Source organism: Brassica oleracea, chromosome C3 (genome assembly GCF_000695525.1).
Source record: "Brassica oleracea var. oleracea cultivar TO1000 chromosome C3, BOL, whole genome shotgun sequence".
Classification (NCBI taxonomy): domain Eukaryota; kingdom Viridiplantae; phylum Streptophyta; class Magnoliopsida; order Brassicales; family Brassicaceae; genus Brassica; species Brassica oleracea.
This window is the reverse complement of record NC_027750.1, coordinates 14881997-14902151: the sequence shown is the minus strand read 5'-3', so window position 1 is coordinate 14902151 and position 20155 is coordinate 14881997. Positions and strand designations below refer to the sequence as shown.

General features: G+C 35.1%; 4 protein-coding genes and 1 pseudogene across 4 annotated transcripts; 1 reads left to right on the top strand and 4 right to left on the bottom strand.

Annotated features, from left to right (window-relative positions):
- Nucleotides 1–1415: 1415 nt before the first annotated feature.
- Nucleotides 1416–3397, bottom strand: LOC106328693 (annotated as a pseudogene).
- A 203-nt stretch (nt 3398–3600) lies between these two features.
- Nucleotides 3601–5566, bottom strand: LOC106333246 (protein ENDOSPERM DEFECTIVE 1-like). The gene is made up of 6 exons (XM_013771713.1): nt 4736–5566; nt 4453–4572; nt 4256–4375; nt 4087–4176; nt 3890–3997; nt 3601–3803 (listed from the first exon to the last, which is right to left on the bottom strand). The coding sequence occupies exons 1-6, from the start codon at nt 5489–5491 to the stop codon at nt 3729–3731; spliced, it is 1269 nt and encodes a 422-aa protein (XP_013627167.1). The 5' UTR covers nt 5492–5566; the 3' UTR covers nt 3601–3728.
- Nucleotides 5567–5872: 306 nt separating this feature from the next.
- LOC106332409 (methionine aminopeptidase 2A) lies at nt 5873–8415 on the top strand. The gene is made up of 10 exons (XM_013770870.1): nt 5873–6099; nt 6217–6259; nt 6356–6469; nt 6558–6803; nt 6890–6981; nt 7077–7171; nt 7417–7513; nt 7617–7760; nt 7830–8047; nt 8136–8415. Exons 1-10 carry the CDS (start codon nt 5940–5942, stop codon nt 8244–8246), a joined length of 1320 nt encoding a protein of 439 aa, XP_013626324.1. The 5' UTR covers nt 5873–5939; the 3' UTR covers nt 8247–8415.
- Nucleotides 8416–10975: 2560 nt separating this feature from the next.
- LOC106334050 (histone-lysine N-methyltransferase ASHH3-like) lies at nt 10976–13671 on the bottom strand. Its single transcript, XM_013772411.1, has 12 exons — nt 13586–13671; nt 13383–13512; nt 13189–13303; nt 12988–13087; nt 12560–12638; nt 12284–12455; nt 12124–12204; nt 11609–11762; nt 11448–11475; nt 11257–11347; nt 11124–11172; nt 10976–11047 (listed from the first exon to the last, which is right to left on the bottom strand). Exons 1-12 carry the CDS (start codon nt 13601–13603, stop codon nt 10976–10978), a joined length of 1089 nt encoding a protein of 362 aa, XP_013627865.1. The 5' UTR covers nt 13604–13671.
- Nucleotides 13672–15118: 1447 nt separating this feature from the next.
- LOC106329236 (F-box/kelch-repeat protein At2g44130-like) lies at nt 15119–16534 on the bottom strand. The gene has a single exon (XM_013767861.1). The coding sequence runs from the start codon at nt 16452–16454 to the stop codon at nt 15282–15284; it is 1173 nt and encodes a 390-aa protein (XP_013623315.1). The 5' UTR covers nt 16455–16534; the 3' UTR covers nt 15119–15281.
- Nucleotides 16535–20155: the final 3621 nt, after the last annotated feature.

The following is a 20155-nucleotide window of genomic DNA, read 5'->3' as shown; positions in this document are numbered from 1 at the left end:
ACAAGCAAAATAAACACTTCTGCGCATTGTTGCCTACTATATATAGTTTGACATAACCTTCAATATAAGTGTTAATCCTTAATACAATGAGGTCATAAAGTCTAACAACTTGGTTTAAACATCCTACCTTTGATTCATTTCCACAAAATTACACATTCCTTATCAAGGAAACGGTATAAACAGAAAAAGAGATAATGACATCATTGTATTTGTACATAATTAGGCTACACGTGAAAGTTGAAACCTCGTTGCAAAGCTTCTGCACTCAAATGTCCTAATCTTTGAAAACAAAGTGAAAGTTAAAACCTCACACGACAAAACGTTTCCATAACAACCCAAATCGCTTCTTTATGTTTGCTTTGCAATTTTCAATTGTTATAACATACCAACGATGTTTATGAAAACTATTATGCGACAAGCATACGCCAAACATTAATTAATATTTCTGGACAATAACCTTTTCATACTTGGAAGGTTGAGAAAAGAAAAAGTATTCAAAAAAGACAGAGAGTGGCTTCATCTCGTGGTTTCTATAAAGGAGCCAAAGTGGAATATTGGAATATTATGCTTAACTACCTGTCACGGGTATGTATTGTCTATTGACTAGTACCACATAGGGGTGGGCGTTCGGGTATCCGTTCGGGTTCGGATCGGGTATTTCGGATTTTCGGGTATTTCGGTATAGAGGTGTAGAACCCGTTCGGGTATTTTTGTACTTCGGATCGGGTTCGGGTATTTTTAGTTCGGATTCGGTTATTTCGGATCGGGTTCGGATATTTAGATTTTGAAAAAAAAATTCATTTCTCAAATTTCTTGCATTTAAAAATATAACTTTCACTTAATTATTTTTTTAAATTTTTAATAGATTAAATGGTTAATTGATTTGGACATGACATTTTGAAACTAAAAATATATTAATTTGATTATTTTTTTTAAGTTTTGGATGTAACTTTTTGTTAATTCTTGAAATACAAAGTTTGACATGCATTTTAAGTGAGTAACAAATCATTTTCTCCGTAATTGTATGTATATCATATGAACTTAAAGTATGTGTAATATCAATATAAACATTTTATATAAAATAAGAGATGTAAACTAGAAATATAAGGTTAATTATACATATGTTCGGTTATCTTCGGATATCCATTCGGGTTCGGATACTACCCGTTCGGGTTCGGATATTCAATCTCTCCTAATTCAATATCCGTTCAGATATTTTGCTATTTCAGTTCGGATTTTTTGGATCGAGTTCGGATGCGGCTTAAGATATCGGATAAACGTGGCTTAAGATATCGTGTAAAATGCCCACCCCTAGTACCATATTTCAACGTCCCACTAGCAATGAACTGGACCACCCCAAAATGGGCTACGTAATGGGTCTTAAGACTATTGTGCCTCACATATCCAAAGTCCAAAGATCAAAAGCTTTTCGTTCCAGTAATCAAGACAAACTTTTTTTTCTTTTTTTACTACCAATTTTGTTACATTTCAAAGACGCAAAACCTTGTTGTGTTGGAACACATCATTAGCGGCGAAAAGCATTGCCTTCAGCTTCATTTCCACGCTGTGAATAATAGCTTCTGCGACGCACACTTTCTTCAATAGTCGAGCTTCCACCTTTCTCAACTTCATACACACTTTTATTAGCCTCGTCCAAAAAGCTTTTCCCAGTAGAGATTTTGTTCTTGCTAGCTTCCACTGCATCTGTTTCATCAGCTTTCTTCAATCTTCTCCATCGTTGCTCCTCATGCACCTCTGCGTCCATTTGCATTAGCTTAAACCTAGCAGCTCTCTCCTCCTCCGATAGTTTAGAACCACCACCATTCCGCCTTCTATTCTGGTATCCATTCTCCTTCGAGGGGTGCTTCCCATTGTCTAAATCCTCTGTTTTCCTTTTTCTATCCTCTTGAGACCGGTACTTCTCACTTGGTCGATTTTCGCTCCTCTTTGATTCATCATCCACATCTGACCTCCGTCTCTCATAGTGCTTATCGTGACATTCTCTTCTTTTGGACTCATCCTCTAAGTCTGTCCTTCGTCTCTCATAGTGCTGATAACGTCTGTCCCTTCTTTTGGAATCATCCTCTAAATCTGGCCTTTGTCTCTCATAGTGCTTACTATAACTTTTTGACTCTTTGTCTAAATCTGACTTTCGTCTCTCATAATGTTCATCATGATCCACTGATGATCTGTGATGATGGGACTTTCTTCCGTTCTCTTCACTAGAATCTTCCTCAGAATCAGAATGATGTCTGGTTGAAGTTTCCTTACGATGCTGCTTTCCACTTTTATGTTTATGCCTTTTCTTGTGCTCTTTTTTGTCTCCATCTTTGCCCTTTCCCTTTTCTTCCACCTATAAATAAGAAAATTCTCCAACAGGTCAGTAAAGGCAAAACACACAAACAATATTCAATAGCAATACCCTTTATGTACATGAATAATAGAGGGGGAAAACAAACTTACAGATTTTCGAATAAGAGCCATCTTCACAGGGTTATTCTTGATTCTAGCGAGAGCTTCTTGCTCGCGCTGCCTGATGAGAAGCAAAGGGTCAGAGTGAAGCTTCCTCCAAGAGTCATTAGCAGAGGGCGTCTTATCCTCGAACAACGCACCAGGAGCCGAAGGATCTGGCTTCTCACTAGCACCATTACCAGCATCAGCAGCATTCGCTAAAGGCTGCTCTTCTTTCTGAAACGACACACCTGAACCACTCGCACTCCCTTTCCCTACAGCTAATCCTGAATCATACAGAAACTCCAATCTCTCTTGCCTCCTGCAACATGATTAAAAATACGATCTTTAGAACGACCAACAACTCCAAATCACCGCATATTATAGATTCTACACTAATATTTACCCCAAATCATAAGAAACGAGCTCCAAACTCTAACCCTAAAGTTCATATACCACGTAGAGAAGAAAAGCAACTTTATCACGAAGGTACCAAAAGATCCGATTTTCAGAATACCAATTCTAGCACATTCACTAGACGAATCGACAGCCAAGTCATAAGATACAATCTCTAAATCCTAACCCTAATTTTGAAATTAGATACAGTTAAAATCAATTGGGAACGAGAGAAGATGAGGAAAACTTACGGGACGAGACCGGCTTGTTCCTGAAGAGATCGAAACTAAGAACGCTCCTTCTCCTGGACGATCTGGAGACGAAGCTCCTCGAGCTTTTTCTGCTCGGCCTCTTGTTTCTGCTCGGCCTTCCACACGTTCTCGATGTTACGGAGACTCCCCGTATGCCATCCCTTCTTGTTCAAAAACTTCATCCCCATGATTGCCCCTTTTCTCTTTCGATCGCTTCAAAAATTCGGGTTTATTTTTTCTCTCTCGTTAATCGAAATCTCGCCGGAGGTTTTACTTTTATGGCTCCGCCTCCGCCGACTCAATCCTGATGGATATGTGATTAAATCAGATCCGTTCGTTTTAAAGCCTTGTTTTCGTTAATGGGCCGGGTGTGGGCTCCTTGCGATACTGGTTTACTACAAAATTTATGTAATTTGGATCCGGTTTAGCTTGGTTAACTCATTTCTAGGATCATTTCTGCCCCAAGAGACTATACTAACAGTCTGAAAGAAGAAAATATATTTACTAAATGTAAGTAACTGGTCGAAATTTTATTATTTCCCGCAAGAATACTTGAGCTTCAATGCTTGTGTGTGTATGTTGCAGTGCTTGACCGTATGGTAAAGGTAACCCCATTCTGGGTAGAGATCATCAAACAAAATATTTGCTCCCTTGGAGTTCACACTTCTGCTGAATAAGCTGACTTCTAAGATAGCATTCTTCAATCTGCAGAAGAAGAAGAAAACACTTCAGCCTTCAGAAATTGAAAAGAAACAAAGGGTTATGTCAAAATCTATGTTACAGGTTCCTACATGTGATGAATGTGTCTTAAGCAATCCAACTCCACAGTCTTCTGCTGATGCTTTTGCATTGCTGCTTACTCTAGCTAGTTCGGACATCAACGGCTCCATCTCTTGTGTCTGCAAAGTGCATCAAGGAAGTTGTTTCAGTTTCAACATTTGTTCATGTTCTCATGTTCATGTCTTGTGTGAAACACAATGATAAGTACCTTAGGCAGAAAGTTTCTAATGTTTTGCACAATGCCTTCCATTGACTTTGAGGCAACATCAAGTGTTTCAGCTAACTCTTTAGTCTCAACCTGGTTTTGATAATCAAATATTCAAGTATTTAGTGGGAGGACAAGTTCTTCCTAGTTAATCGAAAACCACAATACATACTTTGATATCAGCATCAAGAGGGAGCCTCAACGAAGCATTCAATAAAGCTTCGGATGTTTCTGATACTGAAGTTAAGTATTCTTCTTCAAGAAGAGTTTCCCATTGTTCTAAATAAGGAATCTGCATAGAGTTAAAACAGTTTAGTCACCAACCAAACATTTGTTGATGTAAAAAGTACTGTCTTCAATCTGACTTACTTGAGACTCCACAATCTCCTTCACAACTTTTGCTCTTAATAGTCTTTGCAATTCTAAGCGTTTCTTCTGCACAGAGTCGGAGAGCTCTGACATTTTCAAACCGAGCGAGTAAAACATCCTCTGCAAGAAAGTTAATTCACCATTAAAGATAAATACTTCTGCTAGTTCTGACATAATCCTTAAGATCACCACCATTATGTAGAATCTGACATAAACCACAGTTACTTATTACACTGATGTTTATGTCAAATTCATGCAGAACTATCTACCAAACACAACTGACCTCGGCTTGAGCTTTCTGAGCTTGTGTTTTGACCCGAGCACTTGCATTTGCGAATCTCCATTGCAAGTAGCGGTTCTGAAGCAGTTTCAGACAGTGTGTATCCACTTGTTGTCCTAAAGCTTTCTTCTGTCTCTTCGTATCGGCTTGACTCTTCGAGTTAGGTGCCACGGGAGGCAATGACGAACCTTTAATCAACAGTGAAGCTCTAACGTCGTGGCAAGATGAACTCAGGGATCGGCGAAGAGGTGAGGAGGCGGGAGTGTTGAAGAGCTTTGCGTGATCTGAGCCGTTGGATTTCTCTCTGTCGTAGTCTTCTTCACCGTCCGTGGAGACAGATAACCGGAGAAGCCTAGCCGCCGCTGAGGAGGTAAGCAAACGCTGTTGGTTCAATCGAGATCTGGACGGAGGAGGTAGCACCGTCGTCGGAGTGTCGAGACGGTTCTCTTTCAACGGCTTTGATCGTTTTTGTTGAAGAGGAAAAGGCGAGTGTAGGCTACGCGCAGTCTCGGAAGATCGGTTCTCACCTCCGTCTGATAATTTCAACTGCCGTCTAGACTTCTGGTGCTGTTGGTGATTGTGGTTAAGATGCCTCGGAGAATTCGAATGGAGATCTCCGCCGGAGGAGGAAGAAGAAGAAACCGGAGACATGAATCTCGAGCTGACTTCTCTCACCCTTGGCCGCCGCGTTGAAGGCGGAGGAACCGGCGCCGGCGTCGATGGATGCTCTTGAACATACCGGCCGGTTCTCGCTTCCATTGCAATCGACGAGATATTAACCAAACCGTAATTGACTATCTTCGAAAACTAGAACAGAGGAGGAAGAAGGAAAGAGACAATTAGAGAAGTAGCCGTTGAGTAATGATGACAGAGCACTTCTTGTCTGAACGACAGGTTCATCAATTAATTAATGGGAACTTAAATTAATTGATAACGCCTGATTAATGTTAATGGGCCTCTAACTAATGGGCCTAATAAAGAGCGTCGAGTTATTAAGTTTAGATACCAAAGTCATGTTGGGGAAATTTACAATTTTCTTGACTAAATAATCATATTACGGAAGCGAAACACAACTTGAATACGAATGGTAAATAAATAGTTTTGACTTTTATTCAAAACCAAAGAGAAGACTTATTACATTTATCTCTACGATTCTCATTTAAAGTTGTACGAGTTCTCTTATAGGTCCTTGTTAGAACTAGCTGATATGGAGATTGAAAAGCTTGATGTGGAAGCTTCTATGGAGGAGAGTGGTGGAGTAGAGTCCTCTAATGGAAAAGAGGCTCTATTAGCTTCAGACCTTTCTGAGAATCTTGATCTTGATGAAGATGAAAAGGAGAATAACCAAGAAGAAGAGGGAAGCAAAGGTAAATCATTGCTTGTTTATGATTGATCTTGTAGTTTTAAGTGAGTTTGGTTCTTGAGTTTCTCTAGTGTCTTTGTTTCATGGTTTGATTAGTTTGTTGTTTTCTTTTACTTTTTAGCTGAGTCTTCAACGAAGAAAAAGAAGAAGAAAAGTAAAAACAAGTGAGAACTGAGAAGTCATTGTTTTTGTTTGTCTATTATCTTTCAATGCTTGCTTTAACGATCTTAAGTAACTCCAAAAGCTGATGACTGTTATAGGAAGAAGAAGAAGAAGAGTTCTCTTCAACAGACTGATCCACCTTCAATTCCTGTTATTGATCTCTTCCCTTCTGGAGAATTCCCTGAAGGTGAAATCCAAGAGTACAAGGACGAGTGAGTTTCGCATACCTTTTGCTCTTTGTCCAAAAATCGACTGTAAAAATGTTTGTCTAGACTAGATTCTATGTTTCGTAATGTGTAGTAATCTGTGGAGAACAACATCTGAAGAGAAGAGAGAGATGGAGCGGCTACAAAAGCCTATATACAACTCTCTGCGCCAAGCAGCAGAGGTTCATCGTCAAGTTAGGAAGTATATGAGAAGCATAATGAAGCCTGGAATGTTGATGATTGATATCTGTGAGACCTTAGAGAACACTGTTCGTAAGTTGATATCAGAGAATGGTCTTCAAGCTGGTATCGCCTTCCCTACAGGATGTTCTCTTAATAAGTCAGTCCTACTTTTTTTTAATCCTCTCTTCATTTCTTTGATCCTTTCGCTCTATCAATGTGTCTCAAATTTACTTGAACCTTCAGCGTTGCTGCTCATTGGACACCAAACTCTGGAGACAAGACTGTTCTTCAGTATGATGATGTGATGAAGCTAGATTTTGGAACACATATTGATGGTATGCTAAAAAAACAACAAAGCTCTTTTTTTTTTGTATATCTCTGTTAATATAAATGTCGCATTAAAAACATTAACCTATGTTTGTTTTGGCAGGGTACATTGTTGATTCTGCTTTTACAGTTGCATTCAATCCTATGTATGATCCTCTTTTAGCAGCCTCCCGTGAAGCAACATACACCGGTATCAAGGTGCTCATATCTTTCTCTGTTGCTAATAATTAGTGTCTCTGCAATCTTGTGGTTCTTTTTTGATGTTTGTTTCAACAACCATGTTAAGTTCTTCCATTTGATCTTTGTATGTTAAGTCCAAATGAATTTTGAGCTTCCAAAGGTCATTTAAGCTCACTGAGCCAACAATCAAATGAAGTTATTCAATACATGCTTTTGGTTTGTGGCAAGTAAACAAGATAACTGTTAATTTTTTTTTGTGTCAGGAAGCTGGAGTTGATGTCCGTCTTTGTGATGTTGGTGCTGCAATTCAGGAGGTCATGGAGTCTTATGAGGTAGAGATCAATGGAAAAGTCTACCAAGGTAAAATTTTGTGCAAAATACTTCAGTGGTAACTCTTTTGGTAGTCTATGTTTAGGTTATTAGAAAAAGGTGTAATTCAGTGTTGTCTCTTTTGCCATGTCAGTGAAAAGTCTCAGAAACCTGAATGGGCACAGCATTGGGCGCTATCAGATACATGCTGACAAATATGTTCCTAATGTCAAAGGAGGTGAGCAGACAAAGATGGAAGAGGGTGAACTATATGCCATTGAAACTTTTGGATCAACCGGTAAGAAATGGCACTGGACTGAGTGGTTGCAGAATCAAATTTAGCTAAGACTGTTTCTCGTTTCTGCAGGGAAAGGATATGTGAGAGATGACTTAGAATGTAGCCATTACATGAAAAACTTCGATGTGGGTCATGTCCCTCTGAGGTTACCAAGAGCTAAACAACTCCTTGCAACCATTAACAAGAACTTCTCCACTCTAGCCTTCTGCAGACGCTATTTGGACCGTCTTGGTGAAACTAAATACTTAATGGCTTTAAAGAATCTGTGTGATTCTGGCATCATTGAGGTAACACTTGGTAACTGACTATATCCTCTGAGTTACTATGTTGATGAAGATTTTCATGGAATTTTGGTTTCTTTGGGTTGTTTTATAGCCATGCCCTCCATTGTGCGATGTGAAAGGAAGCTATATTTCTCAGTTTGAGCATACTATCTTGCTGCGGCCAACTTGCAAAGAGGTTATTTCCAAAGGAGACGATTACTGAAAGTGGAGGCAAATGTTTTGTTGTTTACTTGTATTGTTCTTCACTAGTTTGTGTAATATTATGGTTTCTTCCGTTTTGTAACAAGTTTGCCAGGTTTCTTTGGCTAGAAACACAGAACTTGAACCATAGAAAGAAGCTCAACTTCCTCAAGTTTCTTAAACCTGCTCAACTATCTATCATTTGAATCGATATTCGCCATCTTCTTAACCTTGGATCCTTAAGGTAATGAAACTGATGTTTACTTGTAAATAACTTTATTGGCAAATTTAGACAAAATGATTGTAAACTGTTAGTGGGACGATGGTAACCTAAATAAAGAAATAACGTAATTACAAAGCCAACTAAAGAAAATTATTTTATCGGGGATTATGCGGGTTCCAAGTAAAACATGTTCGATTAACAATCGCTATGGGAATATAATCTGCAGGAACCAGTTAAGAACAGTATTTTAGAGAATGAGTTAGGCCATTTGATGGTAATATTTGACAGCCAAATATAAAAATTGTCATTAAGTGTCATGCTTGGTGAGGAATCTTGAGAAATCATGTGTAAGGATGCCTTCACATGTTCAATAATCTAACTCATTCTCTAGAAAAAAAAATTTACTAGTTCCCGCAAACCCGATCTTCTTTTCGTATAATTTCACAACAGTTGTGAATCGAACTTCTTTACTTGGAATCCATATTATCTTTCTTAGTTGGATTTACAGTCCCATTATTTATGTACTTAGGCTACTACTGTCCCACTGTCAGTGTACAGTTATTTTGTCTAAGTTAAAGTGTTCTTAGTTAACTTATTACGATAACTTAGTTAAAATATTTGATAATTAAAGATAAATCAACTTAATACGATTCAAAAACAGTTGATGATTTTTATCACTAAAAGCCTTATACAATATATGTTGAACTGTTTTTATGAAAATATTTGTGTAACGGTTTTGATTATAGCATATTAAGATTTATTGTAAGTTTTTTTCTAGTTGTTAATAAATGTGTTTTAGAACTCATATACATATTTGTTTATTAACATTAATAAATTTTTAGTTAAATCCCTTAATGATCATGGGTGTTTACAAAATTAGTGAATACTCTAGTTTAGGTTTTTTCTTATTAACCAACTAATCATTTCGTTTTCAAAAAGATTTTTTCTGGAATATTCACGTTTATTAAAAATACAATAAATATCATAACTAAATTAATTATTTATTTTTATTATACAGTTTTCAATATCTATTAATCAATAGTATTTAATCAATTTAAATATTAACTCAGGAGGGAGTACAAAGTAGTTGTGTCGCCATCTTTCCCCATCCCCTCCTGCTTTGAGTTGATGAATCAGAACCGTATACTCACTTCACCACTACCACGCGAGTCGTCAATTCGTTAACAGTAACCGGCGCGTGGGTTTCAACCAGTGTTTTAAAACCCGGACCGAACCGGCAGTCGGACCGGATTGAACCATGAACCATGAACCAAAAATAATCTGGGTTGGGTTAATGCTAAAACCCAACTAAAATCAAACCACTTAAAAATCCCTATCGAACCGTCAAAAACCCGGGAACCGGCGACCCAATGAACCGGTCAAACCCCGGTTTGTATATAAGCCAAAATTTTGTTAATGAAACAATTAATTTTCTTCTTTTTTAAGTAAAAAATAAGATTTATCAAAGATTAATAAAGTATCGTCTCTAGTCTTTTTCTTTTGTCTTCTCTAAAACTCATAAATTACAAGATTCACAAAGTTTAACATTCACGTCAAGATATTGTTTTTGTCTACTTCTCACTTTAAAAAAAAAAATTATTTCATATCACTTGTTTTGAAGACTTTAAATAATTAAAACATTTTCGTTTCTGAAATTTGTATTTCAAAATATAACTTTTACCTAATGTGTATATAATTTTTTTTAAAGGTGAAGAAGATGTAGAGTAGTGATAACATCTGCGAATAAAGTTTAAATGTGCTTTTCATATTGATTTTAGATTTTAATTTTAATTTTTAAGTTTTTCTACACATTATGCCTATTTAAACATTTTATTTGATATAATCTATTTTTTAAAAAAAAATATGCATATTATTTATAAAATATCATTAAATTTAGTTTAATCTAAGTAAACCCAATCGAATCCGGTTCAGACCCGGTCGAACCACAATGACCCATGACCCAAAAAATTTCCGGTTTGATAACCGGTCCGGTTTTAAAAACACTGGTTTCAACCGACAAAAATGGTAAATTAATAACAAGAGTCCCCACACTTTTGTGTGCTATCATCTAACTTTGAGAACGAGTATGTCCAGATATTAGTACATATAATAAAAGAAACCATTCAAGGTCATTATATCAAAAAGCACAAGCCCTCCTATGAGTTCCTTGAGAAAATTTTCAAGAAAGTAGAGTAGTCTTTTGAAACAGCAACAGTACAAGCCACAAGTTCATCGTCATCTTGAGATGCTCACGAAAAAAGAAATGAGAAGAATTACAAATATGGTTCCAGGTAGATACCTTACAAACATTATATCATGGTACAACAACAAACTCACTGCACCAATCCTCAAACCAAACTGAAAGACAGATGTTGCGTCAGTTTACCAAGACAGATTTGTTCAGCTTTCTCAACGTTTCTTTCCAAAGAAATCTGCAGAAACAAAGCTGCAATGATTACTTAATAACTCTATGCTTCAATAATAAAGTGAAATCAACCAAAGAGTTTTAAATCACCTGAAAAGCAAAATCAGTCAGATAAAATCTCCCAGTCTTCTTTCGACAGGTCGATAAACTCAGTAACACCATCCTCAAACATCACCTAAGTTAGAACATGTTAACACAGGTCTTATAGCAAGAGTGATATTCCCAAGTTAGAAGGTGAGAACAAATAATACCGAGTGCTTTCTTGTAACCTCATGAAAACGTCTAATGATGCCAAAACACCTGAAAATCTCTAATATACGTTAGAGAAGAGTATTATGACATGAGCCAGAAAACTAATCCAAGGAGCCAAAAGTTTATACATACCTATCGCTCGTGGGGCGAGATAACCTGATCACTACACCAATACAAGTACGAGGACATGATTGCTCTTCACTAAGATTGTTAATTAATGTTCCTGGAGAGACGATGGAATCCAAATTGATTTTCTTACAAACCAAAACACACTAAGCTAAGCTTCTCTCGCAAATAGAGTAGAAAAAAGAATCCATACTTACCTTCATGTATATCTCCATTATGATGAACCTAACCAAAAGTGGAAAAAACAAATAAGTCTCTACAACTCATAACACACAAAATCTTAGTGAATGTGAAACTATGCCATGGCAAAGAGAAGATCTATATTTGAATCTTCTTTTCAGATAAATATTCAAAATACCGGGGGCAGTGTCTGCTGAGCCAATTCAGATACCACGATGTTACGAGTTTCTTCATCCGGGACTAATTTAGGTTTGTTTGGTTTCACCCCAAGCTTCTTTCTGCAACCTATTGCTCCACAATGGCAGTCTTGATCTTCACCAAACGGAACAAACCTGCTCTATTTCATTAGTGTCACCACTCAACAGATTTTGGACTTACTCGAAATGATACCAGAGAAAGCATAAGCTATGAAACATGGGGATGATCATACACTCAGATATGTGTTAGTAAGGGATGTGAGTAATTATCTTACTGACAGTTATAAGTCAAATGTTGTCCTTTACTGCACAAAACTGATTCTATTTCATTAATTAGTGTCACAACTCAACAGATTATATAAACTTGGAAAACTATGAAATTCTTACTTTACTAGAAATGATACTAGAGAAAGCATAAGCTATGAAAACATGGGGATGAACATAAACTCAGATATGTGTTTTTAATGCAAACTAGGATGAGAGAAAATCATCTTACTGATAGTCATAAGTGATATGCTCTCCCTTATTTATGTCAGAGATGGCAAAAATGCCGATTCTTGTCTCACCCTCAATTATCCTGATAGCAAGCAAAACATGACCAAATGATAACTTTGGTCGAACAAAAGCATAAGCAATAAAGGTGACAAGAAACAAACCATGTCTGCATCTGCGTATTAGGGTTGCAACTATGATTGATATATCTCGATTTATTTCCCTTTTTAGTGGCATCAATCACCATATTTCTGTTTATCTCACACAGATAGAAATTTGTTTCTCCACGGCCTTTCATCTCCCATAGCCTTTGTGCACAAGTCGCATCATCTATGACTACATTGAGGTAAAGATTTGAGAAAAAAAAAACACAATTTTAGCAAACAGGTTGTAATATATTCAGCAGAGAGGCAAAACATCAAACAGTATCACATCATCACCTTCTCCTACATATTCAGTGATAAACTCTCCTTCTTGGATGTATTCATCTGCTACAATCCCTGATCCACATTTTTTTGTCTACAGGAAACAAATAATATAAAAACCAACAACCAAAAATCAAAGCCTAACTAATCTTAGGAAACTGATACATAACAAAGTTAGGGTATTTTATTCAATGATATTAGTGTTTCATTTTATTAATTATGTTTTCATAAATTATATTCTATGTTAGATAGTTCAACCTTCTTTTTTTTGCATTAGGGTTTTGATTGAGTTGTACAGGATGGTTTCTAAATTGATTAATAGGAAACGAACTTCTAACAGTTATCTTCAAAGAGAACTTAGGGTTAAGAAAAAGCTTATCCTAGATCTTTGTAATTTCTTAAGTGAACAAAGGTTCATATCAAAAAACTATTAATTCATTTACTTGAATTATCTTTAACTTCTTCACACGCCGTTGTTGGAAAGGCTTATTGTTACACTCATTCCCACAATAGCAATCGGATGAACAGCTTGCGTTTAACAACCTACACAAAGATTGATTTTTTCCAAGTTGAATGTACTTAATCATGGTTGTAAATGCTCTTTAGATAGTTCAATAAAGTAAGTTGTATAAACTGATGCATACCCACAATCACAATCACTCCCACACACAACTGAAGAAGAGCCATGGGACAAGGCACAAGAACAGAATATTCCATCGTCCTCAGCCTTTTTTTTTGTTTTCTCCGACACGTATATATCTTCATAACTATCTAAGGCGATAACACGTGAAATCTCCAACAAAAATTTCATATTTTATAAGATTAGTTAAAAGGATACTGCGCTTGATGTAGGTGTAAGGAGTTGGTTTCCCTTCGTTCAACCAATCCGGCAAGGAAAACTCCTCTGATTCTCCAATATTCTCCAACAACTTGTTGAACACTTGTCCTATGGGGTTCCTGTCGGAAACCTGATACAAACATCTCGAAAATTTCAAACAAGTATATAGTTAGAGTAAGAGGAGATTTTTTTCACGAACGAACCTTCTTCGAGGCAGGCATACCGAAAGTTAGATTTCTGGGTCTTCCTTTTTTCGAGAAAAAAAACCCGAACTTTCGAAACCCTGATAACGTAAAATGTGGTTGGTGGTCTCGTTGTTGAAGACTTGAACGAAGAAGTAGAGGACGCAAAGGATAAAGGTTAAAACTGTAAATTTGGTGTTTACTTACTATGTATAATTGCACCTCTTTGACGTAAAGGGTAAAAATGTAAATTTAAGTAATTCAAAAACGCGTTTGTTATTGTTCAGCTCTGGGGCTATGATGGGCTTTTGAACAAGCCCAAACCAAATAGTTGTAATATTGTTGCGTTATGTCGTGTATGTCACACATAAGTACATAATTTGGTCGTTGTAAACTTGTAATCACATTTTTATGCTGCTAATCTATTTTTACGGCAAATTATTTTTTGTATATTAGAAAGAGTTTACAAAATTATAATACAACGCATTAGACTAGACAACCACCAATGAAGATGCACTAGACTAACATAGATTATGTTTAGCTAAGAGATGAGCTGGTGTATTGTTTGCCCGCTATACAAAAATGAACATTGGTTAAAAGACAAAGAACCAACATAGATATAGTTACATATGTTCTTGATATTGTGATATTTCACCCTGTTATTGATGACATCGATCAGAACATTTGAGTCACCCTCAAAACATATAGTTATAATCCATGGTTTCTTATGTGTTCCATAACATCTAGCAGTGAGCTTTGCTTCAGTGTGGTGATAAAACTATACAGAGTCCTACAAACTCCAGAGTACAGGCAAGCCTCTGTCGTTTCTCAATATCCAATCTGCTTTGGCTTTTGCTGTTTTTGATTCTGGATTGATTTGAGTCTTGATGCACCAAAGGATACACTCGTTGGGCCGGATGATCATTTTCTAAAGGAACGAACACATTTGGTCAGGTATATCTGTTAAAATTAGAAACACCGTTTTTAGTAAAGAATGAAGTTTTTCTAAATGGAAAATGAATATTGGATTTATGAAGCTGGACAAATACAAGTCTAATGAATTGTAAGTTATTCGTTCACATATTAATATACAAACACTAAAATAAGAATTTACCTCATTTGAATTTCTCTCTAAGTTTTTCTTATTTCGTCGAAATTAATTAGCCTTTGTTCACATTATTTGTTTTATAGTCGAAACTTGCATCAAAGTTGCATTTGTAGTTATCATTTGGTGGCTTTGTCCATCTAGGGAAATTATAGCATTTGCCTCATTTGAATTTCTCTCGAAGTTTTTTTCTTTTTCGTAGAGATTGATTTGAGTTTGTTCACAACATTTGTGTTATAGTCGAAACCTGCATCAAAGTTGCATTTGTAGTTATCGGCTGGTGGCTTTGTCCATCTAAAGAAACTGGGCATTTATGTTCTGCTGATTACTTTCTATCTGGGAACACGTATGATAATCTCCTAAGGTGTGAATCGTATCTATCCACTCAACCACGTTAGCTCTTGTATCCTGAACAACTTGTTTTGGTATACATATTTGTCTCTTGAAAATGACACTGCAACCAGATTTCTATATTCTCCATTAGGATCCAAAAAAGGTAATAACCTCTCGTATATGTTGTATTTCATTTCAAAATGCTTTTGAAATGGTCTTCCAAGTTATATATTCATACGAGGAGTCAAAGGTTATGCTGCTAATTGATATATCAGACTTTCAGACATAGATTGAAGCATGTGAGAATGGAAGTGTGGAGAAACCAAAAGGTATGTCATTGACATGACTCCACTTTCCGGCATTCTTCTCCGTTGTCGTCTTCATCAACAATCCTTTAGTCTCTCTTCTTCCGCCGATCATTACCACCGACTCACCTCCAGAGCTTCCGACGTAAACCGAACTTCCACTCGTCGGAAGCTGTGTAACTTCAACATCCAGATTCCATTTTCTCGAACCGTCTCTACTTTCCCATTGACGCTGGCTCTGTAACTCACGGTCTGTACTGAAACGACATAACCTAGAGGAGCCTCTAGTGTCTACAACGGTGCGGCCTCTAGGGCTTGTATCCGGAAACGGCCATGCGTTTTCGATTCTTGACCATGACTTTGTCATCGGATCATAAACTTCTCCGTCCTGTCGGAACCTCCCTTGAGACTCCGTTGCGTAACCGCTTAAAACGCAGAATCCTACCCCCGTCCCCATGGCTAAACCTTGACATTCGTCTCTTCCTTCAGCCATCCATGCGATCGTTGACCACTGGTCTTTCTCCACGTCGTACACCTCAGCTGATCTTAAGGCGTTCTTTTGCTCGTCGTGTCCTCCGGCGACGTACACTTTTGTAGAACCCACGGAAGCGCAGGCGAAGAAGGAACGTGATTCCTTCATCGGCGCTCCTCGTCTCCACCTCCTCCCGCTTCCTTCGAGAACGTAAACGTCTTTCACCGGCTGTAGCGTCTCCGGATCCCACCCGCCGATGAGCAGAATCTTCCCTGCGTCTTGAACCGCGACGCACTCGCAGAAAAGCGGGATCTGCTGCTGGGGAAGCGCGACGCGGTTCCACGTGGCCATCGTAGCGTTGTAAACGCTCAAACCAAACCGGGGCGTGCCGGAAACGCGTTTCTCACTCTTCTCCTCCTCCACCACCGGCAGTGTTGGCGGTGAAAGCGGTTGAACGAGGCAGAGGAGAAGCTCTGCTTTGCCGCATCTCCGCCGCTCTTTGATGAATGAAGAGTCGGAGAGTAAGCTTCGCCAAGAACGGCAAACGGATCTCATGGCGGATTGAAATTGGTACGGAACTCTGACCAAACACTCCATAGCTAACTCCGAGGGTAAACCGGGAATCAAATCTTTTGAAACTTCCTCAGCTCTGTTACTCGACTTGTCCATAATCATGGTTGTGATCAAAGATGAAACAAATAAGCTTTTGAAAGTATTGAGTTTAAGTGTAAAAATATAAAAAGGGAATTTAAGGAAATGTGATTTGTTTTGAAGTTAAGCAAGGTGGCAGGGCCTTTATATAGGGAAGGGGGTGGAGGAAGAAAAAGAACTCTGGTTAAAAGTTATTTCCCAAAAAGTAACAAGTTTTAGATTTTTGAGTTGTTACACGAACATTTTCTATATGTTTAAGATATTTTTTTATATTTTTAAAAAATATTAAATAAAAATATTTAAATTGATTAAATTTCATTGTTGAAAAGTATATAATAAAGTTGAAGAAAAATTAAATTATAAATATTTATTGAATTCTTAATAAGAAAATCTTACTTTCGGAAAGACGACGGTTCGGTGACTATATATCAAAAACTATATATCAAGATTTTGTGGTGAAATGTTCAAAAAAAATAAAAGGATTTTGTGGTGCATGTTTCTGAAACGCAAACGCAGCTCATTTCTTTGGTATGTACTTATGTTCAAAAGCAGCTCGCGTTCTTGTAAAACTAACCAAAACAAAGATATCAATTTATATGTTATGAAAACCTAATTAAACCATTAAACCGTGGAAACCACATTTCGTTTTGCTATTAAAATTGCGGAATCGTTTATAGTTATAAAACTAAGTGTTTACCGCAGTCGGGCATAATCTTCTTACAATTACTTATTAGTTTATGTTTATTAATTCACAACAAGCTTGATAAGTTATTATTTACGTTTTTTAAATCAAACATAAAATTATTTATTTATGACAAAAAATTTCATTAAAATATATATGTTTAATATTGTGTTAAAATTTAAAAACACTTACATATTAGATATATATACATATTAGATATATTTTAGAAAATATATTTATAGAAATGTTTTTACTCGATTAATATTTAATTATAAATTGTTTTATATCATAAATTTTTTAAATTTTATAATATGAAAATAATAATAATTAATTATCAATTGCTTTATATCTTAATTTTAAACTTTTATAATAGAAAATATTATTTCAAGATAACGACATAATATATAAGAATTATCTTATTTTTTTGAAAAAAAATTTATTATTAATATAAATTCGTTTTTAATTATATATAAAAATTCATTAAAGCCATCACTGATTTTAAATGCTATAACTTTCAATGTTAGAGTTTGGATACGAAAAAAATCAATAACTAACTATCCGCACATACTAGGTGTTTTGTCCCCACATGCATGCATAATAATTTTACGGATATTTATATATGTAAATATCATCATCCTAATCAACTATTTTTATGTTGTTAGTTATTTTCATTTCTACAACTTTTTCTTCTTATTTTTTCCGTTTTATTTTTATCTTCTTAAATGCAAACTGAAATCTGTAAAACAATGAGAATGGTAACCTATAAAACATGCAATAAAATAAAGCAAATAGGTAAGCCTTTTTTTAAAACCCTCATTACTTCTTTAGATTATTTTTTTAAACTACCAATATGTATGGAACTACAAAAAAAACTTTAAAAAAAACTAAAATAAAAACAAAGTAAGTAAAATAAAATAAAATAAAGGTTGATGATAACATAGAAGAACTCTTAAAAGGGAACTGAGATAATAATGCTATTTTCGGTTAGTCGATAAATATGCACATAGATTTATCTTATTATTTTAATTTATTTCGTTATAAAGGAACTAAGTGATGATCATCATCAGATAATATCAAACATAATTAGGTAAATATCAAATAAAACATTATTATCGTACACGATTCTTTCTTTCTTTGATAATTTTTATTATAGTTAATTTATAATCAACTATATAAAAATAAATCTAATAATTCATTAGGTATCAACGACATTAACCAATCTAACTATATTATAATAAATATAATATTCATTTAAGAAAATTTAACATTTGAAATCATTCTAATTTTTATTATAACTACTTATATATTAATACATGTATTACTAATTAAAAGAATATAGTGATAAATTATTATTTATGTTTTCATTTGAATATTTTAATGTATTATAAACTTTGAATTTTTTTTTGTATACTATATTCATGATATAGAAATAAATCTTAAAAATCACTCATTATTTAGTTATGTATTTTCTGTTTTTTTTTTAAATTTAATTTTAGATAACAACACGGTATATATATGAATTATCTTTTTTATTTTAAAATATATTTTTAACTTTTGGATATTTCTTATAATTGTGAATTTAATCATTTATCTAATAAAAAAATAAATTTGTTTTTTATTTTGTGGCTAATTATATATTTTATTCGTTAAAAATATAAACGATATTAACCAGTCTAACTTTCAATGTGAAAATTTGAAAGTGAAAAAAATTATTTTGCAAATAATAGTATAGGCTGCGTTTTTAATATGCAGTATTGTATAATTATTTCTTTCTACCATAGTATTTTAACTTGTCATTCAATAATATCATGACCACGATGAGTTATGATTACGCCACATTTAACTCTTATCTTGTTTACACATACAATATTGAAAACGAATATAAACGAATATCTCATCTCATGTTACTTGTATAAGCCATTCCCTTTCAATTTCACTCATCCGGTTCTGTTATCTTGACGCAATTTCCTTTATTAGGAATATATTTTGAAATGTAGCTGATCTGATATAGTTCACGAATATATGTTTTTTAGATTTACTTTTAAAAGAGGAAAATCCTCTGTATATTAATAGAAACATTTAAAAAGTTATAACATGTAATTTGTATTAATTAAAAAAAAAATGATATACTGAGTTGTCACGTGATTGATTGGAATGCTAATTTTGCTTACGTAGCGGCTTGAGAATCAATTGAGAATTTTGTTAGTCCAAAATTAATTTGCTAGGGAATGTTGTATTATATAGTAAGTCCATTATGGACGTTCATTTATCAAATTGAAATTATTATATATTTTTTTCTTAAATAAAACTTACGGAATTACCTAATGTGATTAAGATATATATGGCACGCAGTGCAAGAAACCAACCATCGTTTGTTGTCCATATGGACACGGAGCTACCAGTTTAGTTTACAGAGTCTATATGAATCTGTTTATTGCTGACAAAAAAAAAAGATATATATGGCAATAAATGATTTAATTAATAAAGATTTGCTAACAATCTATATATTTTTATCATTTTTGTTTAATTATTTATTATTGAAATAAATTACACAATTACATTAATCATATAATAAAATTTTAGGTTTTTTTTTGTATATGTTTTATTTTGAATTTTTCAAAACGATTATAAATTACTAAAACTGATAAAAGTCTCACATAAACATTTGTGATCGAAGTTTAATTTTTTTTTTCAATAATAAGATACAATGATTATAAAATCATATGAATAACTAATTTTATTCTAACACTACAAGAAAACAGGGGGATTCTGATGGCCGAAATCGTCAGAAATTCGTCGGAATAGACCGATTCCGACGAATTTCTGACGAACCTGTCCGTCGGTATCGTTTTGTCGGAAAAAAAAAAATTCATCGGAAATTCGTCAGAACTTCCGACGACTTTCTGACGAATACCGAGAAACGTCATTCAGACGAACTTCCGACGATATTACAATGCAGACACACGAGACCAGAGTTCATCGGAAAAACTATTTACCGACGGAGAACGTTCCTCGGACAATTCCGACGTAGTGGATTCCTCGG